Here is a 27,481-nt window from a genome sequence, read left to right as displayed (position 1 = left end):
ATAGTTGTTGGCTCCATCATGCCTGCTTTCCCTCCCTCCGTCTCTCTCGTGCTCTGTGAAGGAAACTGTGATGACAGCATGCCAAAGTCTGGCTTCTTGTGGCAGCGTGTGTCCCCACCTCCACCCCACAGCGCCTGCTGCAGAACAAACGCTCTGTTCCCCACCCTCAACGGGCCGGCACCCAATCACCCTCACGCTAACTCCAGCATGAGCCCACGGAGCTCTGACCACACGGCCATGAGAATAGAGGCTATATTTACCATTAGCACACACATACACAAGCTATAATTAAACAGATGAAAAGGACAATGTGTCGTAGTGAGTGTTGCTAATCTAGTGGTTTTATTTATTTAGTTTAAAAAAAGCAATGGATACACAATTGGCACCCGGTCGTGCCAGGACTGAGCAAACAGATTTAGAATCAAAGCAAAACGTTGCACAGGAAATTATTCTGTATGCTTAAAAATAACTTCATTCAGCGGTACATTTGCATAGAAACATCCCAGCCCTTTTCACTGAAGCGCGACAGCCGGGTTCTGGAAATAAAAAAATCATGTTCATTTTCTCTGTAAGGAAACCGATGTTTATCGATAACATATAAACCTATTTGACAGAGTTAAACCAAGCTCAGCAATGACCATGCTTGGTAAGATTTTTATGTTTTTAAAAGAAGTCTCTATGCTCACCGAGGCTGCATTATTTGATTGAAAACATGCAGTAAAAACAGTAATATTGTCAAATATTATTACAATTTTATATATGCTTTCAAATGTAATTTATTCTTGTGATGCAAATCTGAATTTTCAGCATCATTACTGCAGTCTTCGGTGTCAAATGATCCTTCAGAAATCATTCTCATATGATGATTTGATGCTCTAGAAATTTTTATTATTATCAATGTTGAAAACAGTTAGAAACCTATATATAGCTAAATAAATTTTCATTTATTTTTTCCATTCATGTTTTATACTTTACTGATGGTTTCACGGTTTTCAATTTCCAATGATCTCCTACTGTTGATTTCAAATGCTTTTCAACTGCCAACTTCGTCAATCAGCACTTTGTTTTGCATGAGTAAATCTGTCGCCTCCATTTCCTGCTGTGCCTATATGCTCTTGCCATGCCTAGCCGAGTCACGTGTTTGTCTAGAACTGTTTTTCATTCCTGAGGCTTTAATTCTCTGTAGATAAGGGGAAGAGCTGTGCTTTGACCACTTAAGCTGTGGAACTTTCTCCATATCCTATTTCCGCTCTGGGGTGTTTAACAATACCTGGCAGAGGCACTGTTTCACAGCCAGGGCAAAGAGGGGAACAGATCATGAAAAACTCATTATCTTGATAGCAAGAAATTCATTGACAGAATTTTTGCACTGGGACATGAGTTTCATTATAATCGGATTAATAAATCACAAGAATAAGAATCGTGTTTTTACTTATTGAAAATGTGCCCTTAGACCTTGTCTGAAGATGAAAATTCAACGGACATGTAATACACCGTATTCATCCAATATTTTAGGCAGATAGATTTAGATTTTAATGTTTGCATGACATAAAATACTGCATGAACTATAATACTAGAACCTTTAGGCATGATGGACATGAAACAGAGCATCAACCCAATATGGGGTTGAAGCACATTTTGGTTACGATATGCCAGAACCACAACCGCGACTTTTGATGAAATGACACGCACGTGGAGACAATTAACAATTTTTTTAAAAGAATGGCTGCTTGAAAATTTGTTGAAGGAGACAAACAATCTTTGTAATTGCGAACAAATGGAGTCAATGCCAAACCAGCAGTTGAAAGGTAATTTGTGAAGTGACATACGGCCAAGTATGGTGACCCATACTCAGAATTCGTGCTCTGCATTCAACCCATCCAACGTGCACACACCCGGAGCAGTGGGCAGCCCGGGGAGCAGTTGGGGGTTCGGTGCCTTGCTCAAGGGCACCTCAGTCGTGGTATTGAGGGTGGAGAGAGCGCTGGACATTCACTCCCCCCACCTACAATCCCTGCCGGCCTGAGACGCGAACACCTTTGGATTACAAGTCCGACTCTCTAACCATTAGGCCACGACTTCCCCATCATCTGAGACTAATTAGGGTTTGAGCAGAATGAATGGGTTTGGCACACGGTTTAGGAAGCTTCCATTTTGGTCACTGATTCATATCATCCACATGGAAGGGGAAAAAAGACTGTAATCTCACTACAAGATATAATTGTGAGGGCTTTCAGGGATATCACTGAACACAGTTTGTCCTATGTGACTGTTAAAAATGCATATTCATGTACAATTTGATGTTTTTGAGTGATTTTTACTAATACCGTAGAAATGTCTGTGACAAACATCTGCAGGCAAAACAAAAGTGCAGAATCTAAATTAAGGCAAGCAAGAACATGGACATGAACATTCACATCTGAGAATGACATTCCTAGTAGTTCATTTCTCATCAGTCAGTGTTGTTTAGTTTTGAGACTGGGGCCATCTATAACAAAAGAAAAGTCATTTCAGTTGTCAGTGCAGGTTAGAAGTAAATTGTTAATTCTACAAATAATGGCATGCAGTAAACCAGGGCTGTCCAAACTTGGTCCTGGAGGGCCAGTGTCCTGCAGAGTTTAGCTCCAACTTGCCTCAACACACCTGCATGGAAGTTTCTAGTATGCCTAGTAAGAGCTTGATTAGCTGCTTCAGGTGTGTTTAATTAGGGTTGGAGCTAAACTCTGTAGGACACCGGCCCTCCAGGACCGAGTTTGGACAGCCCTGCTGTAAACTATAAAAGTACAGCTTGTCATGAAAAACTTTGATGTAGGCTTGACAAAAACATGTCTGTAAGTTTTAAAAGACGAACAGATAGACAGATTGATCGACCGTTGGATGGATGACAAGACAGACAGACAGATGGATAGATAGAGACAGACAGACAGACAGACAGATGGATAGATAGAGACAGAGAGACAGACAGACAGACAGACAGACAGACAGACAGATGGATAGATAGAGACAGACAGATGGATAGATAGAGACAGAGAGACAGACAGACAGATGGATAGATAGAGACAGAGAGACAGACAGATGGATAGATAGAGACAGACAGACAGACAGACAGACAGACAGACAGACAGACAGATGGATAGATAGAGACAGACAGACGGATAGATAGAGACAGACAGACAGACAGATGGATAGATAGAGACAGACAGACGGATAGATAGAGACAGACAGACAGACAGACAGACAGACAGATGGATAGATAGAGACAGAGAGACAGACAGATGGATAGAGACAGACAGACAGACAGATGGATAGATAGAGACAGACAGACAGACAGACAGACAGACAGATGGATAGATGGAGACAGACAGACGGATAGATAGAGACAGACAGACAGACAGACAGATGGATAGATAGAGACAGAGAGACAGACAGACAGACAGACAGATGGATAGAGACAGACAGACAGACAGATGGATAGATAGAGACAGACAGACAGACAGATGGATAGATAGAGACAGACAGACAGACAGACAGATGGATAGAGACAGACAGACAGATGGATAGAGACAGACAGACAAACAGACAGACAGACAGATGGATAGATAGAGACAGAGAGACAGACAGACAGACAGATGGATAGAGACAGACAGACAAACAGACAGATAGAGACAGACAGACAGAGAGATGGATAGAGACAGACAGACAAACAGACAGACAGATAGAGACAGACAGACAGAGAGACAGACAGATGGATAGATAGAGACAGAGCGACAGACAGACAGACAGATGGATAGAGACAGACAGACAAACAGACAGACAGATAGAGACAGACAGACAGAGAGACAGACAGATGGATAGATAGAGACAGAGCGACAGACAGGCAGACAGATGGATAGAGACAGACAAACAGACAGATAGAGACAGAGAGACAGACAGATGGATAGATAGAGACAGAGCGACAGACAGGCAAGCAGATGGATAGAGACAGACAAACAGACAGATAGAGACAGACAGATGGATAGATAGAGACAGACAGACAGATAGAGACAGACAGATGGATAGATAGAGACAGACAGACAGATAGACGGATAGATAGACAGATGGACAGAGACAGACAAACAGATGGATAGAGACAGACAAACAGACAGATAGAGACAGACAGATGGATAGAGACAGACAGACAGACAGATGGATAGAGACAGACAAACAGACAGATAGAGACAGACAGATAGACGATAGATAGAGACAGACAGATAGAGAGACAGACAGATGGACAGAGACAGACAAACAGATGGATAGAGACAGACAAACAGACAGATAGAGACAGACAGATGGATAGAGACAGACAGATAGAGACAGACAGACAGACAGACAGAAGAGAATACCCCACAATACAGACACAAACAGCAAAGTTAGAAAAAAAGTATGCTACACTTTGTAGGTCTTTCAAAATTATAGATGGATGAAGCCTGAAAACTCTAGGAGGAATAAGAATTTTGGTATTGGGTTAAGAGTTAAGAGCTTTGTCAAGCCAACATCATAATCTGTTTTCACAGGTTTCTACTGGTAAATATTGGGTTATGTTGAAATCACAGAGCTCACCGTGGTGCGAGGTGATACCTTCCTCTCTTTGGATGTCTTGGTCTATAGCCTATGGAAGATGTTATGTTTTTATTACAGCTTTAAAACTGCAAATGGACAACATATAAAATATCAAACAAACCATACAAGCTTTGATCTTTGTTTATGCCAGCGTTTGTCTTGTGTACTGTGGCATACCGTGCTGCTGTGCTGAAGCTCTGGGCTGCTGTCTGAACTCCTGCTGTGTGCTGTGATGAAGCTGGTGTCCTCTTTCTCGATGCAGATCATCAGCCTCCACGGGTCTCGCTATGACAATAAAAGAAGCATTTAAATGCAGTTTTAATTGGAGGTTTGACTCTCTCACAACTAGTATTTGCAGTGGAGCATCACTGGAAACATAAAACGTACAATTCTGAAGCCCGAACTTCACCACCACGTCCCCAAAGACTGAGGCAATGATTACTGCCTCAAACTCACATAAATTACAACCAGATTTTTTATACGTCTACCCCCGACAGCCTCTTGCAATTGACACTTTAGACCATCTGAGATTCAAAACAATCCTTTTAGTGACAGACATAATGGGGTGAATTAACTTCAGGGAAAAGAAGCAAAGCTTAGGAAGCAGAACAGAAATGAGAAAAGACAAACTGTCTCGTTTTGGTTTTCAGGGCAATTGAGCGATGACAGGATTTTGTTTCTTTTTTAAATGTTCACTCTTTAGAGTTTGGAGTTCCACTACTTTTTTAAGCATTAGAGGCATAAATGCCATGTTTCATTGTTGCAAAAAAAATACTAGACAGTATGCTCGATAACATGCATCAAATGTCTGAATCCCCTCATAAAATGATCCCACCCAAAATGAAATTTTTGACTATAGTTAGCAAATAAAATAATAATTAATATTAAAGAAATAATGGCATATAACCATTCTAATGACCTAAAATATTTATCTGTGTTGAACTCAAGTCAACCCTGTTACTAAAGGATTTTTCCCTTTGAAAAAAAAAAAAAAAAAAAAACCGGTAACACTTTACAATAAGGTTCATTAGTTAATGCTAATTTCAGCATTTACTAAAGCATTATTAAAATCACAATTTGTGTTTGTTAACATTAGTTAATGCACTGTGAGCTAACATGAACTAACAATGAATGATTGTATTTTTATTAACTAATGTTAACAAAGATGAATAAATACTGTAATATATGTATTGTTCATTGTTTGTTCATGTTAGTTAATACATTAACTAATGTTAACAAATGACACATTGTAAAGTGTTACCTATGGAAGTTCTAAGCGGCCATGCATTATTATAATTTTTCTGTCTTGTTTTCTCGTTATCACGACATAACGAAAGTTGCTTTGTCGTTATCACGACTTAATTTTCTCGTGATCTCGACATAACGAAAGTTGCTTTGTCGTTATCACGACTTAATTTTCTCGTGATCTCGACATAACGAAAGTTGTTTTGTGGTTATCTGGACATAACGAAAGTTGTTGATCTCAACCTAAAAACCGTTTTCTCATGACGTAATTGTAGCTATCGTGAGAAAATCAGGGTCGCTATATTGTCTTCGACAATAAAGTTGCAGACCCGACAGCCTCCTTCTCAAGTGTCGAACACTTGTGTGTAAGTCGTCAATCACTGACAGACACAGAGCTAAAATGGCCGAGTATGAATATGCATGAAAAGTATTCTATCATGGATCAATGTAGTCGGTCACACACACAACACCTTCAATATTTGGGATGGTACTTATACCATATTTTTATTTTTATTATTTCAGTTTGAGTGAGTCCCTGATCAAAGTAAAAGCGAATACGATCATCCATGATGCTGCGATGATGCTGCTTCTATAGCATTTTCTCATGCCGAATACACAAAGAAAATTAAGTCGTGATAACGACAAAACAACTTTCGTTATGTCGAGATCACGAGAAGATTAAGTCGTGATAACGACAAAACAACTTTCGTTATGTTGAGATCACGAGAAAATTAAGTCGTGATAACGACAAAACAACTTTCGTTATGTTGAGATCACGAGAAAATTAAGTCGTGATAACGACAAAACTTTCGTTATGTCAAGATCACGAGAAAATTAAGTCGTGATAACGACAAAACAACTTTCGTTATGTTGAGATCACGAGAAAATTAAGTCGTGATAACGACAAAACTTTCGTTATGTTGAGATCACGAGAAAATTAAGTCGTGATAACGACAAAACAACTTTCGTTATGTTGAGATCACGAGAAAATTAAGTCGTGATAACGACAAAACAACTTTCGTTATGTCGAGATCACGAGAAAACAAGACAGAAAAAATTATAATAATGCATGGCCGCTTAGAACTTCCGTAGTTACCCATTTTAGGTAGCACTTTAAAATAAGTTTCCATTTGTTAACTATATTTAATGCATTAACTGACATTAACTTACAATGAGCAATACATTGTTACAGTATTTATTAATCTTTGTTGATGTTATTTAATAAAATTACAACTGCTCATTGTTAGTCCATGTGAGCTCAGATCCATTAAATAACTACATGATGTTATTAATTTATTAGTAAATGCTGTATTCAACATTAACTAAGATTAATAAATGCTTTAGATGCATTTTTCATTGTATATATAAATATGTATAATTTAATTATTTTTCTTATTTATAAAATACAAAAATCACAATTTAAACATGGCTCAAATTTTGGCACATCCTTTCACTGAAGAAAAAAAAACAATCTTTTTGGAGTTCCATGCCATGTTTTGAAAGGGCTAATGAGCATTTCTTCCAAAATCCCACGGTCGAGTGTTCAGATTGTTTTGAAGTCAGAAAGCACAACAGATGCTCTAAGAACAGCATATGACAAAATAAACTAGCTGGAATTCCAGACGACCAAAAACAACTATAAACAAAAGAACATCAATCTAACAGGACAAATCTTGAGATTCAAAGTACAGGCACTGGGCCACTCTACCATAATCGGACAAAAAGGACAAAAAGCAGCCTATTTGCCTCTAAGACACAACATGAGCAGTTCATGAGCTGGTCGACATCAAGAGGGAAACCAGATGGAGACAATTTCACCATAAGGTCTCTTTTAATCTTAGGACAGAACCACAAAACTCTGGATGGCGGTAAAAAGCAAAAGGGGCTCAAGGAGTTTGTAACAGCCACCACGTTATAATTTTGTTGTCTTGTTATGTTACTTAATATAGATTGCAACCTATAAAAAGTAACCCAGAATTATTCTTGTTATGACAAAGCATCCCCTCGATCTAAAATAGTGTGCCAACAGGGTGACGGACCAGATGGAGGGTGTTATGAAGACTGATGGCTATTGTTTATCTGCAAGTAACCTGGGCATCTCAGCATGTATTCCATTTGTTTGAGTCACAACCAGGTCAACAAGGAATCTGCGCTTGCAAAAAGCTCCATAGATGTCCAAAGAATTCAAACATCCATCCCTCAGACATTTCTTTGAATGAAACAGCCCTTGACTGTTTGTTTATTAAATAATTCTGCTCAAACAACTCCCAGCTCTATTACAATTTACTATCTAAAAAAATAATTCATATGAAGTACAATGTAAAAAATCATTCATATGAAGTAAAGTGCTGTATATGAAAGGGATAAGCAAATTTAAAGTGATCTGCACCATCTCTGTGTTGTAGTCTGCGCGGTCGGCTGTGGATGGGGACGCCGCGCCTCCTGCAGGCTTCCAGCACCAGCTCTCTGACAGACATGAACAAAGACATCCAAGAGGACTAAAAGACAACAGACAAACCAGATATTAAACGCATAATGCATATACAATGACATATTCAAAATCTCAATCCAGTATGTGCATCTATAAATGACCAAATCCATACAGTCGCCCTGAAAGGACACTCTAAAAAATGTATGAATGTCATATCTAATGGTATTTATTTAAAAATAAGAAGAGAGAAAAGACATTTGAATGCAGATGTGCACTTGGTTTGATGTATTCAGACATTATTATGTGTTCCAAGCATTTTTGGGGCCATTATAAATACAAAAGAGGTCATAGTGACTTACAGTACGGAGACCTCCATGAAGTCGAGAGGTTACTATGCATAGTCTGAGTTATTTCCAGACTGTATTTATAATTATGAACCCATGTTTATATGTGTGGGTTAATTTTTTTTTTTAGATGTTTTGGTCCCTTGGCTCCGGAAAAAACATTACAGCAATCAAAAACAAAAGAGATTCTGTAACTGTTTTCCAGTAAACCAAAGACATGTAAACAAATCCAGTAAACAAAATATGTGTGGCCCATACTATGACCTGATTTTCATTTAGCATGTTAATAGGCTTCGGTAGAGCTGCATAGTGCATCATGACACAACATTTAAAAAAAAAAAGGATCACGCTAGCTCCTGTTTACATGTGATATTAAGTCTCTGGTGATCCGATCACAAGTGGAGCTAAAACATTTTGTGAACTGCTCAAACCACAGTCAAAGATGCACTGAAATGCAGTCAGAAATGCACTGAATTTTCAGTACAAATACCAATCCATTATGATGCATCCCAGACAACAGTAAAAGACCGCCCACTCATTTGTCAATCGAACATTTTGCTAAAACAAAGGCTCTGTGTGGCCGGTTATGTGTGGCTTCAAAAAGTCACATTGCGGTGAGAACAAAATTGAAGTATCTGTCTCAACCGACCATTTGAGACCGGATCATCCAAGTATAAACAAGGTCAACAGCATTTTCCTGTTCTTACATTTCCTTCAAGAAGCTCCTCTTTCGGACAGCCTGAGTGGGCTTGCAGATACTTTGAATGGAAGAGCAGGCCGTTAAAGGTCTTCCACGGCATGAGCTCACCCATTGGGAAAGGGAAACCACAAGCACTGTTGGCTGCGACGAGGTAGGTCAGACCCCGCACAAAGAGAGAGCCGAGCTGGACGGCCCTAGGGTCCACAACAGGAGTCTACATGGGGGAGGGAATATAGAATCACATAAGAAAAAAACGTATGAAAACACAGTAGTTTGTAAAGGTGTGTTCAGTCCAAATCCACCCATTTCACTTGGAATCTGTGCAGTATGGAGTTTCGCGTGCGGGTGGAAAAGTTCCCCAAGCAGATTTCACTTGGTCAAGGAAATTAACTGCATTGACAAGCAGGAAGTTTCTTATTTTGAAAATGACTTCTGTGTGAGCGGTGCTTAATGGATTGTTAAACGATTTGCAAAAATTTTGCTAAAAACTATATTTAATGTCATGCAATATCTTTGTATGAGAAAATTAAGGGTTAAAAAAAAGTTCCAAGTGCATATTTCGAAATATTGGTCATGCAAATTTGTTGTGTTGACCAATAGAAATCTGCTTGGTTTGAAAGTGACTTTGAGCGGTGTTTCCTTGCATCGCTACACTTATTGGCAATGGAACATTTTATACCTGCGAAATTTCACAAATATGCCGCACCACAAAAAAAAAACCTATATTCCATGTCTTCTGAAATAATGTGATACTTTTGTGTGAGAATGAAACCAAAATGTATTTGGTAAAAACCTGCACTGCAGCTCAGAAATGTATTTCACGTTCACATATTTGACGGTAAGATTGACATATCAAACAATAGTGGTAAGCACACTTCTCGTAACTTACTCAAATTTGGCACAATTTAAATGAACAGATTTTCAGCATACACAATATCAAATCTAAATTCATTAAATATTCATATTCACACAGTGTTCGCCAGTCATCTCTGTTTTTGTATGGAAAAGAGCAGCTGGGACATTCTGCTAAATTCTTCCTTTTGTGTTCTACGGATGAAAGGAAGTCACACAGGTTGGAAATGACACAAGTTAATGATTACAGAATGTTTCTTGTGATTGAAATGTTCCTTTAAGCCACACCATTTTTACAGTAGCTTGGTTTCAAATTCATCATGTTGTCAATACCCATTGTGTATTTCAACTCAGGCTGCAGGGAGGCAGGGTGTGATCCCATAGAGCTCACCTGAAGTGGCCACACGGATAAAGGGATGTTTACAAAGACCCCCAACCCCCCCCCCCCCCCCCCCCCATCACCACCAAACTGTCCGCTCGTCACCTGGTCCCCCACCCACAGGAGATAAGAGATAGACTGATTAGCTTCCGTGACATCAAAACATAAAATTGGCCTGCCACCTGCTCTGCTCTCAAACACAGCTTAGACTAAAGCAAACAAAAGGGAGGCTGGAGATAAAGCCAAAGTGACAGCAGCAGCCCACTGCCCGCGCCTTCCAAGCGCACAGATTCAGAGCCAGGCCGCCGATTGAAATATCACGCTGTTTACACGGGCCTGACTTTCTCCTCGTAGCCATGCCTCTTCAGTGAAACGAGAGCATTTAATCACATTCACTGTTATGTATAAGGTTTAGAGAGCGGGATGGAGTAGACCGGCTTTGATTAAAATGCTTAAAAAGACACGTAAAAGTTTTAGCACCTTTAAAGCCGTTAATTGCTCAGCGTGGAAGTCAATAGGCCTCGGGACAATGCTGATGCCACCCTGCTGCTGTAAAGGTATAGAGTGGGACAACAAACCAGAACAGCAGCTGCTCTGCAAGCATTTCAACAGTGAACAATGAGAGCTGCTCCAGCCAGATGCCTGAAGGACCGCGGGACCCCCTGAGGACACGCAGTTCAACATTAATGGCAGACTACAACCTTGTGATCAGGCTCTGCACCTGTGCCATACCTTAATTCACATCTGCTCAATGTTACTACTGTAAACATTCACGCATGACAAGATGAGGCTTGTCTGATCCTTGTGTGGTATTTCAATGAACTTTCAATTTTTCATTTACTAAATAAACATTGTGGGCTGTGTCTGAAACCAGTCTTGTGCCGTTAAAGGGTCGGGAATCAAGAACAGATTCTGTTTTAAAAAAAATACTGGAACTGAATGATTTGGTTCACTGTACTGATACGCTTGTACTAGTGATTAATGCACCGTTACCGGATTCTAAAGCACAACGCAAAAGACTTGTTATAGTTAGGGTTTGTAATTGTATGGAATTTAATGATTCTGGTTCTGATTCTAATTCAACGAATGAGTGACTTATTCAGAATTACTCAAAACACTTTTTAACTCCCTTATGAGAGCTGAGAGTGAGTGAGAGCTGGAGCAGGTTTACGAGTTGGACTACTGTGTGAGTCGCATCATGTATTTGTAGGAAGGAACCAGAAACGGAACTGAAATGCCATGAAAATTATTTGCGTTCAGTGCTTTAGAAAAATAAAAAAAGCATCTGGCTCGGAATAGAACTGGTTCTCACAAATCAGTCTCAAATTCATACATTATCATTACATTACATTGTTTGAATTTTTCTATGACTCACTCGCTCAGTACTGTTATTTTATATATATATTATATTATTATATATATTACTGTTATATATATATATATATATTATATATATATATATATATATATACACACACACACACACACACACACATATACATACATACATATATATATATATATACACATACATATATACACACACACACACACACACATATATACACCCAACTCATTGCTTGATTGCTTTTTTCCCTTAATAAATGAAATAATGATTTCCATTGTGTGCATACAGGTCCTTCTCAAATAATTAGCATATTGTGATAAAGTTCATTATTTTCTGTAATGTACTGATAAACATTAGACTTTCATATATTTTAGATTCATTACAACACAACTGAAGTAGTTCAAGCCTTTTATTGTTTTAATATTGATGATTTTGGCATACAGCTCATGAAAACCCAAAATTCCTATCTCAAAAAATTAGCATATCATGAAAAGGTTCTCTAAACGAGCTATTAACCTAATCATCTGAATCAACTAATTAACTCTAAACACCTGCAAAAGATTCCTGAGGCTTTTAAAAACTCCCAGCCTGGTTCATTACTCAAAACCGCAATCATGGGTAAGACTGCCGACCTGACTGCTGTCCAGAAGGCCATCATTGACACCCTCAAGCAAGAGGGTAAGACACAGAAAGAAATTTCTGAACGAATAGGCTGTTCCCAGAGTGCTGTATCAAGGCACCTCAGTGGGAAGTCTGTGGGAAGGAAAAAGTGTGGCAGAAAACGCAGCACAACGAGAAGAGGTGACCGGACCCTGAGGAAGATTGTGGAGAAGGACCGATTCCAGACCTTGGGGGACCTGCGGAAGCAGTGGACTGAGTCTGGAGTAGAAACATCCAGAGCCACCGTGTACAGGCGTGTGCAGGAAATGGGCTACAGGTGCCGCATTCCCCAGGTCAAGCCACTTTTGAACCAGAAACAGCGGCAGAAGCGCCTGACCTGGGCTACAGAGAAGCAGCACTGCACTGTTGCTCAGTGGTCCAAAGTACTTTTTTCGGATGAAAGCAAATTTTGCATGTCATTCGGAAATCAAGGTGCCAGAGTCTGGAGGAAGACTGGGGAGAGGGAAATGCCAAAATGCCTGAAGTCCAGTGTCAAGTACCCACAGTCAGTGATGCTGGTGTTGGTCCACTGTGTTTTATCAAGGGCAGGGTCAATGCAGCTAGCTATCAGGAGATTTTGGAGCACTTCATGCTTCCATCTGCTGAAAAGCTTTATGGAGATGAAGATTTCATTTTTCAGCACGACCTGGCACCTGCTCACAGTGCCAAAACCACTGGTAAATGGTTTACTGACCATGGTATTACTGTGCTCAATTGGCCTGCCAACTCTCCTGACATGAACCCCATAGAGAATCTGTGGGATATTGTGAAGAGAAAGTTGAGAGACGCAAGACCCAACACTCTGGATGAGCTTAAGGCCGCTATCGAAGCATCCTGGGCCTCCATAACACCTCAGCAGTGCCACAGGCTGATTGCCTCCATGCCACGCCGCATTGAAGCAGTCATTTCTGCAAAAGGATTCCCGACCAAGTATTGAGTGCATAACTGAACATAATTATTTGAAGGTTGACTTTTTTTTTGTATTAAAAACACTTTTCTTTTATTGGGCGGATGAAATATGCTAATTTTTTGAGATAGGAATTTTGGGTTTTCATGAGCTGTATGCCAAAATCATCAATATTAAAACAATAAAAGGCTTGAACTACTTCAGTTGTGTTGTAATGAATCTAAAATATATGAAAGTCTAATGTTTATCAGTACATTACAGAAAATAATGAACTTTATCACAATATGCTAATTTTTTGAGAAGGACCTATATATGTATGTGTATGTATGTATGTAGAGAGAGATATATTACTTATATATATATATATATATATATATATATATGGGTTGTTCCTCAAAAGTAATAAAAGAATGTTTGACTGTTTGAACTGGAATCGTTAAATTCATCCGTTACAGATGCTGTGTAGTGGCATCCTTAGCTTGCATTTACATTCCCTTACTATGACAAAGCAACACGGGGGAAACAGATTAGAGGGGGGTAATCAGGCAGCCCCTGGAGACTCTCTTGCCATCTGTCTGGCTCTTACTGCCTCCTAATACACCCCGCCCCATCCCTTTTCACATTTCAGGCAGATGTGACAGTGTAACTCCCGATGGGAGACAACAATGGCGCGTGTAACAGGTGCTCCTGCCACCCCATGGCACATGGGAGGCAGGAGAGCTTTACACATTTTCATCTGGCCAGCGGCAGGCTGTCGCCACTGCGCCTTGAGCACACACACGTCTCTGGGTCAGCGAGCAACCCAACACCTGTTGCCGTGCGCACCCTCTACACACATTCCCTATCATTCATCATTCAACGCTATCATTCATCTCCCAACATACTGTGCACAACATAAGCCCGGCCATATCACTTCACTTGAGCCAAAACATAAACACGTGGGATCATATATAAATAAATACTGCGGCCAAGTGCACAATAAACAGCCATTACAAAGCATAAAAGACACAGAGTCAGTCATTGTCTACCTGAGTGATTGGAAATCTTTGCTCGGACCACATTTGCAAAAGTAAATAAACATATAATCTGTAAAAACTGAAATACAACTAATTGATTTGTATTGTCAACAGCTTGGCGTTTCACTAGTCAAGGGCGAGATATGCATCAGCATCTGAAAACAACAGACTGGAGGGATTCACACCAGACACAAAAAGGACAGCCGTAGACACACGAGGATCTGTAAATTAGGTGGTGGCTTGCTGGATATCTCCCCAGAGGCTCTAATTTGTCCCTCTATCATCCATTATCTGTGCTGTGGGGAGGGCTCTCAAGCCAAGCACTGCGAAACCACAGGCCGCCCTTGGCGGGCGTGTCTAAAATAGCACGCATAGGAGGCTTAAATTAGGGTGGGAGCTGAAATAGCCCTGTGGTCGCCAGCGGGGACGACACGGAGCCTGTCACCAGAGCATCGTTCTCAGGTTGAGACCACAATTAGAGTAGTTTTTGAGAGGAATGTCGCAAAGCAACCAGAAATTATCCCTCCAGTGTCTTTACCCATTTTTTCCAAATAGCAAAAGAATCTGTTGCATCTCTCAAGTAAAAGGCCTCCATTTGTTGCATCTCCATGTTGTTGTGCCAATTTGACAGTGTTTATCATCTACTGTAGCTATTTTAAATGGATAGGTTACTCAAAAATGAAGTTTTAGTGTCATAATTTACTTACCCTCATGTTTTCTTCCTAAACTGAAAGTCAATTCCATCAAACCTTAGACCTTTTGAAGAGATCTGATCGTTATATTTGATGAAGATTTATTTATTATTATTAATATTTGTCTTTTATTTAAATATAAACATACATACATACATACATATGTACATGAAGCACATCAAAACAAAAGCCTGTGCATGCCTTTATGCCTTTTGGGTCTTCTAAGTTTTGGTTGCATGGTCTTTAATGGACTAACTGAAACCTCTCAGGTTTTATAAAAAATATCATAATTTATTTAGAAGATTAACCAAAGTCATACAGGTTTGGAACACCATGAGGGTGAGTAAATGATGACAAATTTTCCATTGCGTTAAGTCATAACTAATGTGATCTATGCGGTCAACAACACTTGAACGTTCATAAAAAACCATGGCTTAATGTTGAAACCCTTATGTTGTTCTCAACCTGTATGACAGACTTTCTTCTATAGAACATAGAAGATATTTTGAAGTGTCACAGAATTTTTTTTGTCCATACAGTGGTGGTCAGAATTATTGGCACCCTTGGTACATATGAACAAAGGCGGCTGTGAAAATTAATCTGCATTGTTAATTCTTTTGATCTTTTATTTAAAAAAAAAACACAAAAATCTAACCTTTCATTGGAGAATAAGAATTTAAAATGGGGGGAAATATCATTATGAAATAAATGTTTTTCTCTAATACACATTGCCCACAATTAACAGCACCTTTTTATTCAATACTTTTTGAAACCTCCATTTGCCAGTTTAACAGCTTTAACTTTTCTCCTATAAAGCCTGATGAGGTTAGAGAACACCTGACAAGAGAGCAGAGACCATTCCTTCATCCAGAATCACTCCAGACCCTTTAGATTCCCAGCTCCATGTTGGTGCTTCTTCTCTTCAGTTCACCTCACTCATTTTCTACAGGGTTCAGGTCAGAGGACTGGAATGGCCAGCAGAAGCTTGGTTTTGTGCTCAGTTACCCATTTTTGTGTTGTTTTTAAGGTTTCTGTTTGGATTATTGTCCGGTTGGAAGGCCCATTATAAGATTTCTAACAGAGTCAGTCACTTGTTGATTTTTTATCTGCTGGTTTTTGATAGAATCCATGATGCCATGTGTCTAAACAAGATGCCCAGGACCAGAAATATAGGCCCACATCATTAAAAATACAGCAGTATATTTCATTGTACACATGGGGTACTTTTTATCCCTGTGTTCACCAAACCCATCTTGAGTGTTTGCTGCTAAAAAGCTCATTTTTTAGTTTCATCTGACCATAGAAGCCAGGCCCATTTGAAGTTCCAGTCGTGTCTGATAACTGAATATGCTGGAGTTTGTTTTTGGATAAGCTAGGAGAATTTTTCTTGAAACCCTCCCGAACAACATGTGGCTGTTTGACAATCATTTTTAAAGATTTTCTGACCCAGAGACTCAACTATTTTCAGCAATTCTCCAGCTGTGGTCCTTGGAGAGTCTTTAGCCACTCAAACTCTCCTTCTCACTGTTCATTAGGACGATATAGACACACGTCCTCTTCCAGGCAGTTTCCTAACATTTTCTGTTGATTCTTAATTCTTAATTATTGCCCTGATGGTGGAAATGGGAATTTTAACTGCTCTAGCTCTTTTCTTAAAGCCACTTCACTAATTTGTGAAGCTCAGTTATCTTTTGTTGCACATCAGAAATATGTATTATTTGTTTTTTCTCATTGTGATGGATGATGAGAGAGGAAGCCACGGCTGGATAATTTCATGTTCATAATAACCCTGGAGTGCTCAAAATTGTAAACATGAATGGGAATATACTTCAGAGATGTTTAACTCTATTATAATTATTAATAATTATTATAATTCATAATAATTTCTAGGGGTGTCAATAATTGTGTCCAACGTGTATTTAAGAAAAAACATTTCTTTCATAATGAGATTTCCTCCCATTTTCAATTGTTTTAGTTCAATGAAAGGTTAAATTTTTGTGAATTTTTTAAATAAAAGATCAAAAGGATTAATGATGCGGATTCATTTTTGCAGGCTTTTTTGTTCACATTAATCAAGGGTGTCAACAATGCTGTCCACCACTGTACAATGAATATTAATGGCTTATAATGTTAATTTAATAAATAGGAAACAAATAAATCATAAACAATTTAAATTTTTTAGGTGAACTACTACCTTCACTGTTCCTTACTGGTGGAATGATTTCCGAATAGCTGAATCTCTTGCAATTTTCAATAAATGGCTAAAAACACATCTCTTCCATGAGCACTTAACTTTAATCTGCTGACAATGACTTTTATTTATTTCTTTATTGATTTAATCTCACAACTTTTAAACTGGAATCTGAGTTTTCATCTAGTATTTCTTTAATAATTTTTTTCCCAAAAAAATATGTTTCATCAACTGAGCAGATGGTATGTTGTTAAACAACAGTACAATCCACTGAATGCACAGAATTTCTATCGCTCACAACCTTATTTTCATTCCAGTCAAAAGTTAAATATGGAGCTACCCTGACTAAGGTCTAGTGTTAGCACTTCTCATGACAAGGTGAAGTCAACATTAGCAAAATTTTGATGAAATTTCACAGGCCAGAAACATTCATAGTCAAAGGCGAGCGGCGAGTGAAGCCCAGCTCACAAAATAAGTCAGGTTTCTGTTGGTTAATGTCAAATTTCAGCCTTGCGTGAAATTGCCTTCACTACCTCATTAAAGGTATGGTAGGCAATTTCGGAGAGGCTAGCTCTGCGTAAGATCTCACCCTCCCTGCAAATTACTCTCCAAAGCCACACCTCCTCCAAAACACATTAAAGGCGCTCTGGCAAACTAGAGGCTAACCAACAACACAATGAGAGACGGCGTTGGTGAAGGATTGAGCACAATGCTATCAGATTACCTCATGTCTCCTTCTAGAGCCCTGCATTTCGGCCCGGGCCCGACGGGCCCCGACGACGATCGGCCGGGCTTCGGGCCAATTTCCACATCATAGTTCAGAGGCGGGCCGGGCATCGGGCCTGTTTTGGGTTTCTCCTTATCCTTATTTTATATTGTAGACGTCTATCGATTAGTGATGAAAAAAATGGCCGCGCTGGTGGAAACAACAGGAGACCGTGCCGTGACTGAGAGCAGCTCGATGGTGTTTAGTGTCCCACAGCAGCGGCGTGCTCAAGTGACTTCAGCGCAGCGGAATAGTTCTGCGTTCAAATGCACGCAATAGGCTAAAGCTTGCTGCAAAACCAGCAAACATAACCATGAATGTGTCTGCGGGAAATAGTAAGGAGATATTTGAATTATTTACTAATAAACTAATGTTTTCTGAGTCTGTGTCGCAAGGATGAAGTTGCTGATCCTGGCTCGCCGTCTCCTGATTAGACGCGCCCTTAGAGAGAAATGCATCTTTATTGATTATGATTAAGATTATAATAAAATAGTTTTTGTTTTATTTCGTTAATTGATAATTTAAAGCTTTCTATAGATACATTTATCATGTCTGTGAGGCATGTATTCGCTCAGCTTCGGTTCATTTTTGTGAAGCGCTCCTGTTCAAGACGGCAAAAAGCACACCATGTTTGTTTTCTTTGTTTTATAAAAGAACTACCTTTTGTTGGTATTGTGAGTGCACACAAATACAAGTAGACCCTTTACAGGGCCGAATGATGTATTACTCTTACCTTTATCAAAAAATTAAAAAATTACAGCGTAGGCTATTTTAATTAAGTTTCCACTGAAAAAAATCCAAAGCTGGTGCCTCCATGTCCTGCAGAGCGCGCTTTAGCTTCCACTCTCCGCACAAACTTAGATATAGCGCACATTATTATTATAGCGCAGGTTTAACGTTTAAACATTGTTATATGCTTGAACTGTTTTAGTATATCTATAGATTTTATTTTAGGCAAGTCGTGATGATATGAGAAGGCTAAATTGATCAAACATAGGCTATGATCAGCTCATGCCGCTGGCCGCTTGGACATTACTTAAAAAAACCAAAAACTTATAGTCTATTTAACGAACAAAAATTCTCCAAACGTTTTTCTAAATTAACTTAAAAAAACAAAACGAAATATAATAATTTTGCCATTACACACTAAACTGAACTATTTTAATAGCCGAAACAGTAGTATAAACTGTTTTAGGAGAAGAGGGAAAAAAAGACGGGCTCGGGCCGGTAATTCTGATTAACTGTCGGACGTGGGCCGGGCTAGGGCCTAAATTTGAGGCCCATGCAGGGCTCTATCTCCTTCATCTGTGAGAAAACATTACAGTACAAAGTGCATATTACAATAATAACGCTTATATTTTCGCTTGGCCTGCAATAGTGTAACGGAACTCCCTGATGACGAATCATGTCTGTGCGAACATAGGTGGTAGGACATCTCATCATAACCTGTCTTTAAGAGACACTTTGTGTTGTATTCCTCATTTCTAAGGCGCTTTGGACAAAAGTACCCGGTAACCGAATAAATGTCATATAAATGGAAACGTGAGTGCACGACAATAGGGTGGAGTCAAACTCAGGTTTGGACCTAGCAATCGAACCAACTGCAAAAAAAAAGTCTACTTTTTTTTTTTTTTTTAGGTATGTTACAAAATAACACACATTGTTTTCTAGAAGATTCCAAACCAAGCCCAGTTAAAACGGGTGTGCATGCGAGTGTCCAAACAATACTTTCAGAAAGGCAGAGGCAAATGACTCACCCTGAGCTGTTGCATTTCTCTGAAGGATTTGAGTCTGACACAAACAGCTTGGCTTAGATATGAATCTACGTCTTCCAGGGAAAGCTGTCTCGCCTAGATCCAGGAGCAAACAGTGTTTTTATTCTACATGCAAGCTGTGAAAATCACACTCATGTATACACAACAAGCATCAAGCACCACACCACATACATCTGTACACAATGCAAGGGTATGCGAGTTCTCTGATAAGGACTACACACTATAAACAGTGTTGAAGAGACACCGCTGAAACTCTTTTGAAATGTAATGAGGCCACATCATTAATAAATAAAGGCTAACAGAGCATACGTGGTGCGAATGGACCTGAACAAAGCCATTTGTTTACATTCAAGCGAAAACCTCAGTGGTCTGTGGCATCAACGATGAAAAGTTAAACACACCTGAATGGCGATGTAGGTTACAAGACAAATCACAACAATCAAAGGGCTGTCTAAGCGCTTCAGCTCTTCGGTAAACTCATACAGGTCAAAGATATCCAGGAATGTTGATGTTTGGACTGCTTTCACCTCTGGGTCCGTCCTAAACCACAGAGCCATCAGATCAGGGGGCCCTTCTGTTGATCAACGAAAACCAAGTTCAACTTGTATGAGAGTAAGTTAAAGGGCTAGTTCACCCAAAAATGAAAATTTGCTGTTAATTTACCCACCCTCAGGTCATCAAAGATGTAGGAGACTTTTTCTTCAGTAGAACAGTAAAGAAGATTTTTAGCTGAAAACCTGGTCCATGGCTACCAGTTTTTAAGAATAAAATAAGCATATCAAGGAACACAAAATTAATACTTGTGGCTTCTGACGATATATTGAGGTCCTATGAAGTGAAACAATCGGTCTGTGCAAGAAACTGAATATCATTTAAAACATTATTACCTGTAATTCAGAGTCTCAGACAAACAGTCCGGAGTGATGTCCGGTTCATGAACGAGTCATTCTTTTGAACCGATTCTTCTTGGTGAACTAGTTGAACCACTTAAAGGGATAGTTCACCCAAAAATGAACTCTCTCTCATTAATTACTCACCCTCATGTCATTCCAAACCCGCGAGACCACCGTTCATCTTTGGAACACAAGTTAAGTTGTTTTCGATGAATTCCAAGAGCTCTCTGACCCTCCATAGACATCAAGGATCCTAACACGATCAAAGCTCAGAAATGTAGCAAGGACATCGGTAAAATAATCCATGTGACATCAGAGGTTCAACCGTAATTTTACGAAGCTACGAGAACACTTTTTGTGCGCAAAAGAAAACAAAAATAACGACTTTATTCAACAATTCATCTCCTCCGCGTCACCCTAAAGCACCATTTTGGAGAATATCCACTGAACATAAACAACGTATGCTGTTCTGTGTCAGCTGCTTTACGCTGATACATTTTCTACGTTGTTTGCGCTTTGATCTGAATGTAAACAACATATCCACGTGACGCAGCTGACACAGAATAGCAGACGTTGTTTATGTTCAGTGGATATTCTCCAAAATGGTGCTTTAGGGTGACGCGGATGAATTGTTGAATAAAGTCGTTATTTTTGTTTTCTTTTGCGCACAAAATGTGTTCTCGTAGCTTCGTAAAATTACGGTTGAACCACTGATGTCACATGGATTATTTTAACAATCTCCTTGCTACGTTTCTGGATGTTAATGTTGTAAAGACTCTTGCTGTCTATCGAGGGTCAGATAGCTCTCAGATTCCATTACTAATATCTTAATTTGTGTTCTGAAGATGAACGAAGGTCTTACGAGTTTGGAACGACATGAGGGTGAGTAATTAATGACAGAATTTTCATTTTTGGGTTAACTAACCTTTTAAAACACTTGAATGAAAAGGAGAAATTAATATTTCTTTGGTTTCTCATTGTAAAGTGAGCTTAGAAAGACAAATGTATGCAACTTTATATGCTTTAGACATCAAAACATCCACATTTCATTAGAATTGAAGCAGTTCATTGAAATGAACTGTCCAAAAGTACCAGTTCACGGAAAATAATCAGATTTCCCCGTTGTATGAGGCTACGAATTACAGGTAATTGTGTAAATAATGTTCAGTTTCTTGCACAGATCAAACGTTTCGCAACTTAAGACATCAATATATCATCAGGACCCATGGGTATTACTTTTGTCTTCCTTGATATATATATATTGTTTTTTTTTCTCAAAGACAGGTAGCCGCTGACTTGAACAAGTCACCTACCCCTCAATGGCCTGAGGGTGAATACAATTAAGAGTGAATTTTCATTTTTGGGTGGACTACCTCTTTAAAGAGGATAACTGAACAGTTACATTAAAGGCTATGATTTTTTGTACAATAATTTGTGGTTACTAAATAATGGTTTAAAGCATTTATGAAGATAGCACTCACAAATCTAGCTAATGAAATATTAGCTGAGAATTACTAGAACTTTTTATATTCACTTCTCTGTCTTTTGCAGGCTCAGAAATATATTTCAGAATCCCCTAATATTCTCATACAGGATGCTCTGTAATGCAGTGATGAAATATGCAATGCAGCAAAATGCACTGATCAAACCATATGGCCTTTTTCTTTTTATCACAAAGCATCTGTGTCATGCAATCCCTGACTCAAGGAAATACAAAAGACCAAACAAAGAGAATTATGTACACTAACAACAGAACATAGATTTCGTGAGATTATCAGAGGATTATTTAAGGCTGCAATACCCTCCATCACTTTTAAAATAAAAACAGATGCTAAAACACTAGGCATCATACACTTACCGATTTTGTGAATGTTTACAGAGAAAAACAACTGGGCTTCTTACACTAAATATCTGAGGATCACACACTACCAGACTTTCAAGTTGTTCCAAACACAACAAACTCACGCAAAAAACGTGTGCCTCATAGTTAGGAGATGCATGACTAATCAAAACAATATGTGCTTTAAAAATGGCTCTAAATATAATTTTTTTTTTTGAAATCCTCTGACTGAATGGAATCATTATATGAAGCTAAAAATACAGTCTTCAAATACGACATGATTTTCTGTGAACTCTGACTGGCCACGAACTGCAGACTGGCTTTGACATTCGGCATATGTTCATTACGGCGAGCAAATATGAAGAACACTACTCAATTACATACGTAGATTATTAAGGAGTTTTGGAGTGACTCTGGTTGGCTCCTTAAGTGGATTTCCTGGAAAGACGAACCATTCTTTGACTGACACAGTCTGACCAGAACAATCTATAAAAAAGAGAGAAGTTAATATAAACTGAGAGCAACAATGCAAAAAAAAATCCTTTAAAAGTGGCAGAGAAATGGCATTTGTGCAATAGGCTTGCATGTTATGAAATAATTTGACTGACAGAGCCTTTCCAAAATTACAGTGTAGTCTCGACTGTTTGAAATCTGATATGTTTTGTCCCCTTCGGTCTGGCCCTTCTTTTCAACAGCACGTTCACCACATATTTGCCCACACCACAAATATTGGACAGAAACAAGACAATTCCCAGAATACTACAGAGCAATGGAGATTCATTTTTTGTTAACAGCACAGTAAGAGGACAACCTATATTTCTATAGAATGCCTATGTTAAGGAAAAATACTAATTATAATTAAATTAAAATAATACTTTTATCCAAAGATCACTTTATAAAACTTCAGTCTTCCAGCCTAGATTTCTTCAAAAATGCACACTATTGCAGGCTTCCTCACAGTTGCATACAAGTTACAACATAACAGAAAAGCATTATAAAACAATAAACACTACGGGTCAAACGTTTTTGAACAGTAAGATTTTTAAAGAAGTCTCTTCTGCTCACCAAGCCTGCATTGGTGATTTTTAGAAATATTTTTACTATTTAAAATAACTGTTTTCTATTTGAATATATTTTAAAATGTAATTTATTCCCGTGATTTCAATAAACTCCATTACTCTAGTCACATGATCCTTCAGAAATCATTCTAATATTCTGATTTGCTGCTCAAAAAAACATTTATTATTATTATTATTATATCGAAAACAGCTGAGTAGAATGTTTCAGGTTTCTTTGATGAACAGAAAGTTCAGAAAAACAGCATTTATCTGAAATGGAAAACTTTTGTGACATCATAAATGCCTTTATCATCACTTTTGAAAACATTATACTGACTCCAAGCTTTTGAATGGTATAGTGTATAATGTTACAAAAGCTTTTGATTTCAGATAAATGCTGATCTTTGGTTCTTTCTATTCATCAAAGAATCCTTAAAAAAAAAAAAACATCAAAAACGTTTCTTGAACAGCAAATCAGAATATTAGAATGATTTCCAAAGGATCATGTGACTGGAGTAATGATGCTAAAAATTCAGCTTTGAAATCACAAGAATAAATTACAGTTTAAAATGTATTCAAATAGAAAACAGTTATTTTAAATAGTAAAAATATTTAAAAATTTTACTGTTTTTTCCGTACTTCAGATCAAATAAGAGACTTCTTTAAAAATCATTAAAAAGCTTCCTGTTCAAAAACTTTTGACCGGTAGTGTATTTTACTGTAAGTAAATACAGAAACGAAACGCACCTGGCTGCACTGGCAGTAAAAGGCCGTAGATTCGTTCTCGGACAGGCAGATATAAGACGGCCTGCGGTGGTAACTCCACCTCATCCTCATCTTCCAGCGTGTTACTGCACTCCACGACTCCATCATATAACACATTATAGACCAGGAAACACTCTGCCCGTGTGTGCTTTTCTAGCGCTGCCTGAAACATGGAAACACTTAGTAAGAGAACAAACAAAGCCATGTTACTTCTGGTGGGCCTGTTGCTTTTGTTAAATACAGCAGGGTCCAAAAGTCTGTGTTAAAATGTTTCTTTTTCTGCATTTTCTATCATTTTATTAATAATTTTTAGAAGACAAATTACCAGCATGAAAACTTCTAAACGTTATGCATATCATTTATAGCATGCAATTCAAAATTTTGTTTAATTGCATGTTTGAATTAGATTTTTAAATCAATGTGTCCTCAAACGTTTTTACCCACTGTGCATTTTTTCTTTTTACCTGTAATATGTCAGCCGGTGCATACTTGCCCATCAAACACATAGACTCAGGAACGGGATGGCTGCTTTCTAACCAAGGGGACGTTTGGCCTGAAAGTAAATATATGCGTATGCCTTTTTCTAAAGCTTCTTTCTCTTCTTCAACTAACGAAAGTGAGGAAAGACCAAATGTTGCCCCAGTGCTGGGATGATGAACATTAATGAAGTCTGCAACAGCGTAGACCTTGTCTCCCTGAACTTGCCTGTGTTTCTTTCGAAATGATGCCAAAGCACTGTTGCGGAGACGCTGCATTTGCTGTTCAGACACGACGTCATTCCCCAACAGACATGCCAAGAGAGGAAGGTCAGTCATATGAACCTTCAAAACTTGGCATAACCGCTCTCTGCAGAACAGCACTGTTGTCATGTTGATTAAACTGAGTTTATTGATGGACAAGTATGGAACTGTGTTGTAGATAACAAAGTCTGTATCTTGACCAAGGATGCCCATGCAGTTGTGAGACAAAGCATAGTCAGAAATCTCATAATCTCCTTCGCGAACAGAGCACCGTGTTTCCTGGCCGAGGCTTTTGAGGGCAAACCTGGAGAAGGTTGCGAGTCCGGAGGGAAGGCAGAAAAGATCTCTGCTGTTCGGCTGCTGACTGTGAGTCTTGATGTGCTGAAATATTCTCGCAATGTCTTGGTTGACTCTCAGGCGCCTCTTCACCCACTGTGCCCGCTTTTGATCCTCGACCGTTCCGTCGAAGAAAAAGACTAAGCGTATGCCCGCAGCCGTGAACTCATCCACAAACTCTTGAAGGATATGCATGTACTCTTGCCACTGACCGCCATGGACCCAAGCTTGACAGCGATACCAGTATCTTAAACAGGCCATTCCGTCCACGACTACTGTGGCGGTTCTGTCCGGGTGGGCTTTGACATGATCGACTGCCATCTGTTTCAGGTCCACTGGCACACAAGTGTCTGCGCAGCATGTCTCCATGAAGTTCTGTAAGCCCTTCACACCCATCTTAAGCTGTATGAAAGCTCATCCGCAAGTTCATGCACCTAAAACAAAACATAAAAGTGCATACGTGAATGATAATGCACCATTTTCTCTTTATCAGAATTGTAAAATCTCAACACACCTGTCAACTCAATAAAGAATACAACTTAAAATATACATTATTTTGAAATATAGATCTTGAGAAAACATGCAACTGAATAAAAAAAAAAAACATTGCTACATTATTGCTACACTCTTGCAAAAAAAGTTATTAAAGAGAAAAAAAAATCTCTTTTGTTAGGTTTCACAACTATGTCCCTAATTTTACTCAGGATTTCTGCAGGTTTTATGAAGGTACATTTAAGACTTTTAAAGACCTCTTTAAGGAATTAACTGAATGGAACACAATAATTCAATATGATCTCTAAATATACATGTCTTGTAATAGCCACACTTCAAAATCTTCCAACAGATCTCCATTACTTTCATTTTATGAAAAGAAAAAAAAACCTTAGTTCTGCTCACAAACAATAGTATATGAAAACATTACTTACTCGGAAAAGTAATTTTCATACCTAATTGACAGATATTTGTGCTCGTTTTAAGCATAAACTCACTTAATTTTGTTCAGTTTCTCAGATAACAAGGCTTCACAGGATCATTTTATCTAAAGTAAATGTATTTTGATTTAAGGATGTTTAGATGACAAAAATACTGAGGAAGGTGCTCATTTTTTTTTTCTTTCTCTTTTTTGCAGTGCATGCAACATTTAACGCCCTGACTTTGAATTTAAGATTTTCTACTGTGATTTAAAGCCTTTTGAAGGCATTATATAGTGGAAGGGCAAATTAAGACTTTTAAGACATTTTTACTTCTGACTGTCATTTATGAATGGATGAATGAATAAATAAATAACAAACATTTATTACTTTAGATTTATGATATGCTTCATTTATCACTTTTTTGGTCTGACTAGTAGAGACAATTTAGACCATACAAAAATGGTCTGAAACCATCCTGTAATCTCTAAGCATTCATTAATTTAAGGTAATGCTAGAATTTCCAATATATAAAAACATTTTATGTTCCTGCTATGTTTTAACATTTATTAAAATGCAAACAGTTTAAGCTGCAAATAATAATCAAATAATTATCTTTTATATGCATTTTATTCTCACTCATTACAATAAGTTTGACTCCTGAAAAACACCAGGTAATATTTCTGAGAGAACCTTTACTGTGTCCACCTGTGTGTGACTGCTGGGAATATTGCTGCGACGCTGGCAGTAAGAATATGGAGCACTAGTGTCCTTCATCACTTTATGTCACAGATATTAAACCCAGTGCTGCTAAAGAAACAAAAACCGACTCACTATTTGGTGGAATTAACAAGAATACTCGATTTAGTGAGCGTTAAGCGCTCTCTCGCTCAAAGCTGCACGGCTGCTACAGTAGCACTAAACCGCTGGTGTTTACAATGTTGCACTCGCTTCCTGTTCCGGCGCGACGACCTCAGCAGCCAATCAGCGTATTCCTTCATAGTTATTGTAAATGAAAAAGAAGACCACAGCT

At 38.6% G+C, this 27,481-nt stretch overlaps 1 protein-coding gene across 1 annotated transcript; it reads right to left on the bottom strand.

Moving 5' to 3' along the window:
- Window positions 1–315: 315 nt before the first annotated feature.
- LOC306884704 (constitutive coactivator of peroxisome proliferator-activated receptor gamma-like) lies at window positions 316–27,421 on the bottom strand. The gene is made up of 11 exons (XM_079440821.1): window positions 27,283–27,421; window positions 24,926–25,971; window positions 24,444–24,624; window positions 23,023–23,124; window positions 20,307–20,479; window positions 19,888–19,980; window positions 9,327–9,533; window positions 8,234–8,342; window positions 4,777–4,884; window positions 4,600–4,648; window positions 316–2,488 (listed from the first exon to the last, which is right to left on the bottom strand). Exons 2-11 carry the CDS (start codon window positions 25,931–25,933, stop codon window positions 2,467–2,469), a joined length of 2,052 nt encoding a protein of 683 aa, XP_079296947.1. The 5' UTR covers window positions 25,934–25,971; window positions 27,283–27,421; the 3' UTR covers window positions 316–2,466.
- Window positions 27,422–27,481: the final 60 nt, after the last annotated feature.

Source organism: Barbus barbus, assembly GCF_936440315.1.
Source record: "Barbus barbus genome assembly, chromosome: 18".
In the NCBI taxonomy this organism is placed as follows: domain Eukaryota; kingdom Metazoa; phylum Chordata; class Actinopteri; order Cypriniformes; family Cyprinidae; genus Barbus; species Barbus barbus.
Note: the sequence above shows the minus strand (reverse complement) of the source record. Positions and strands in the feature narration are given on the sequence as shown.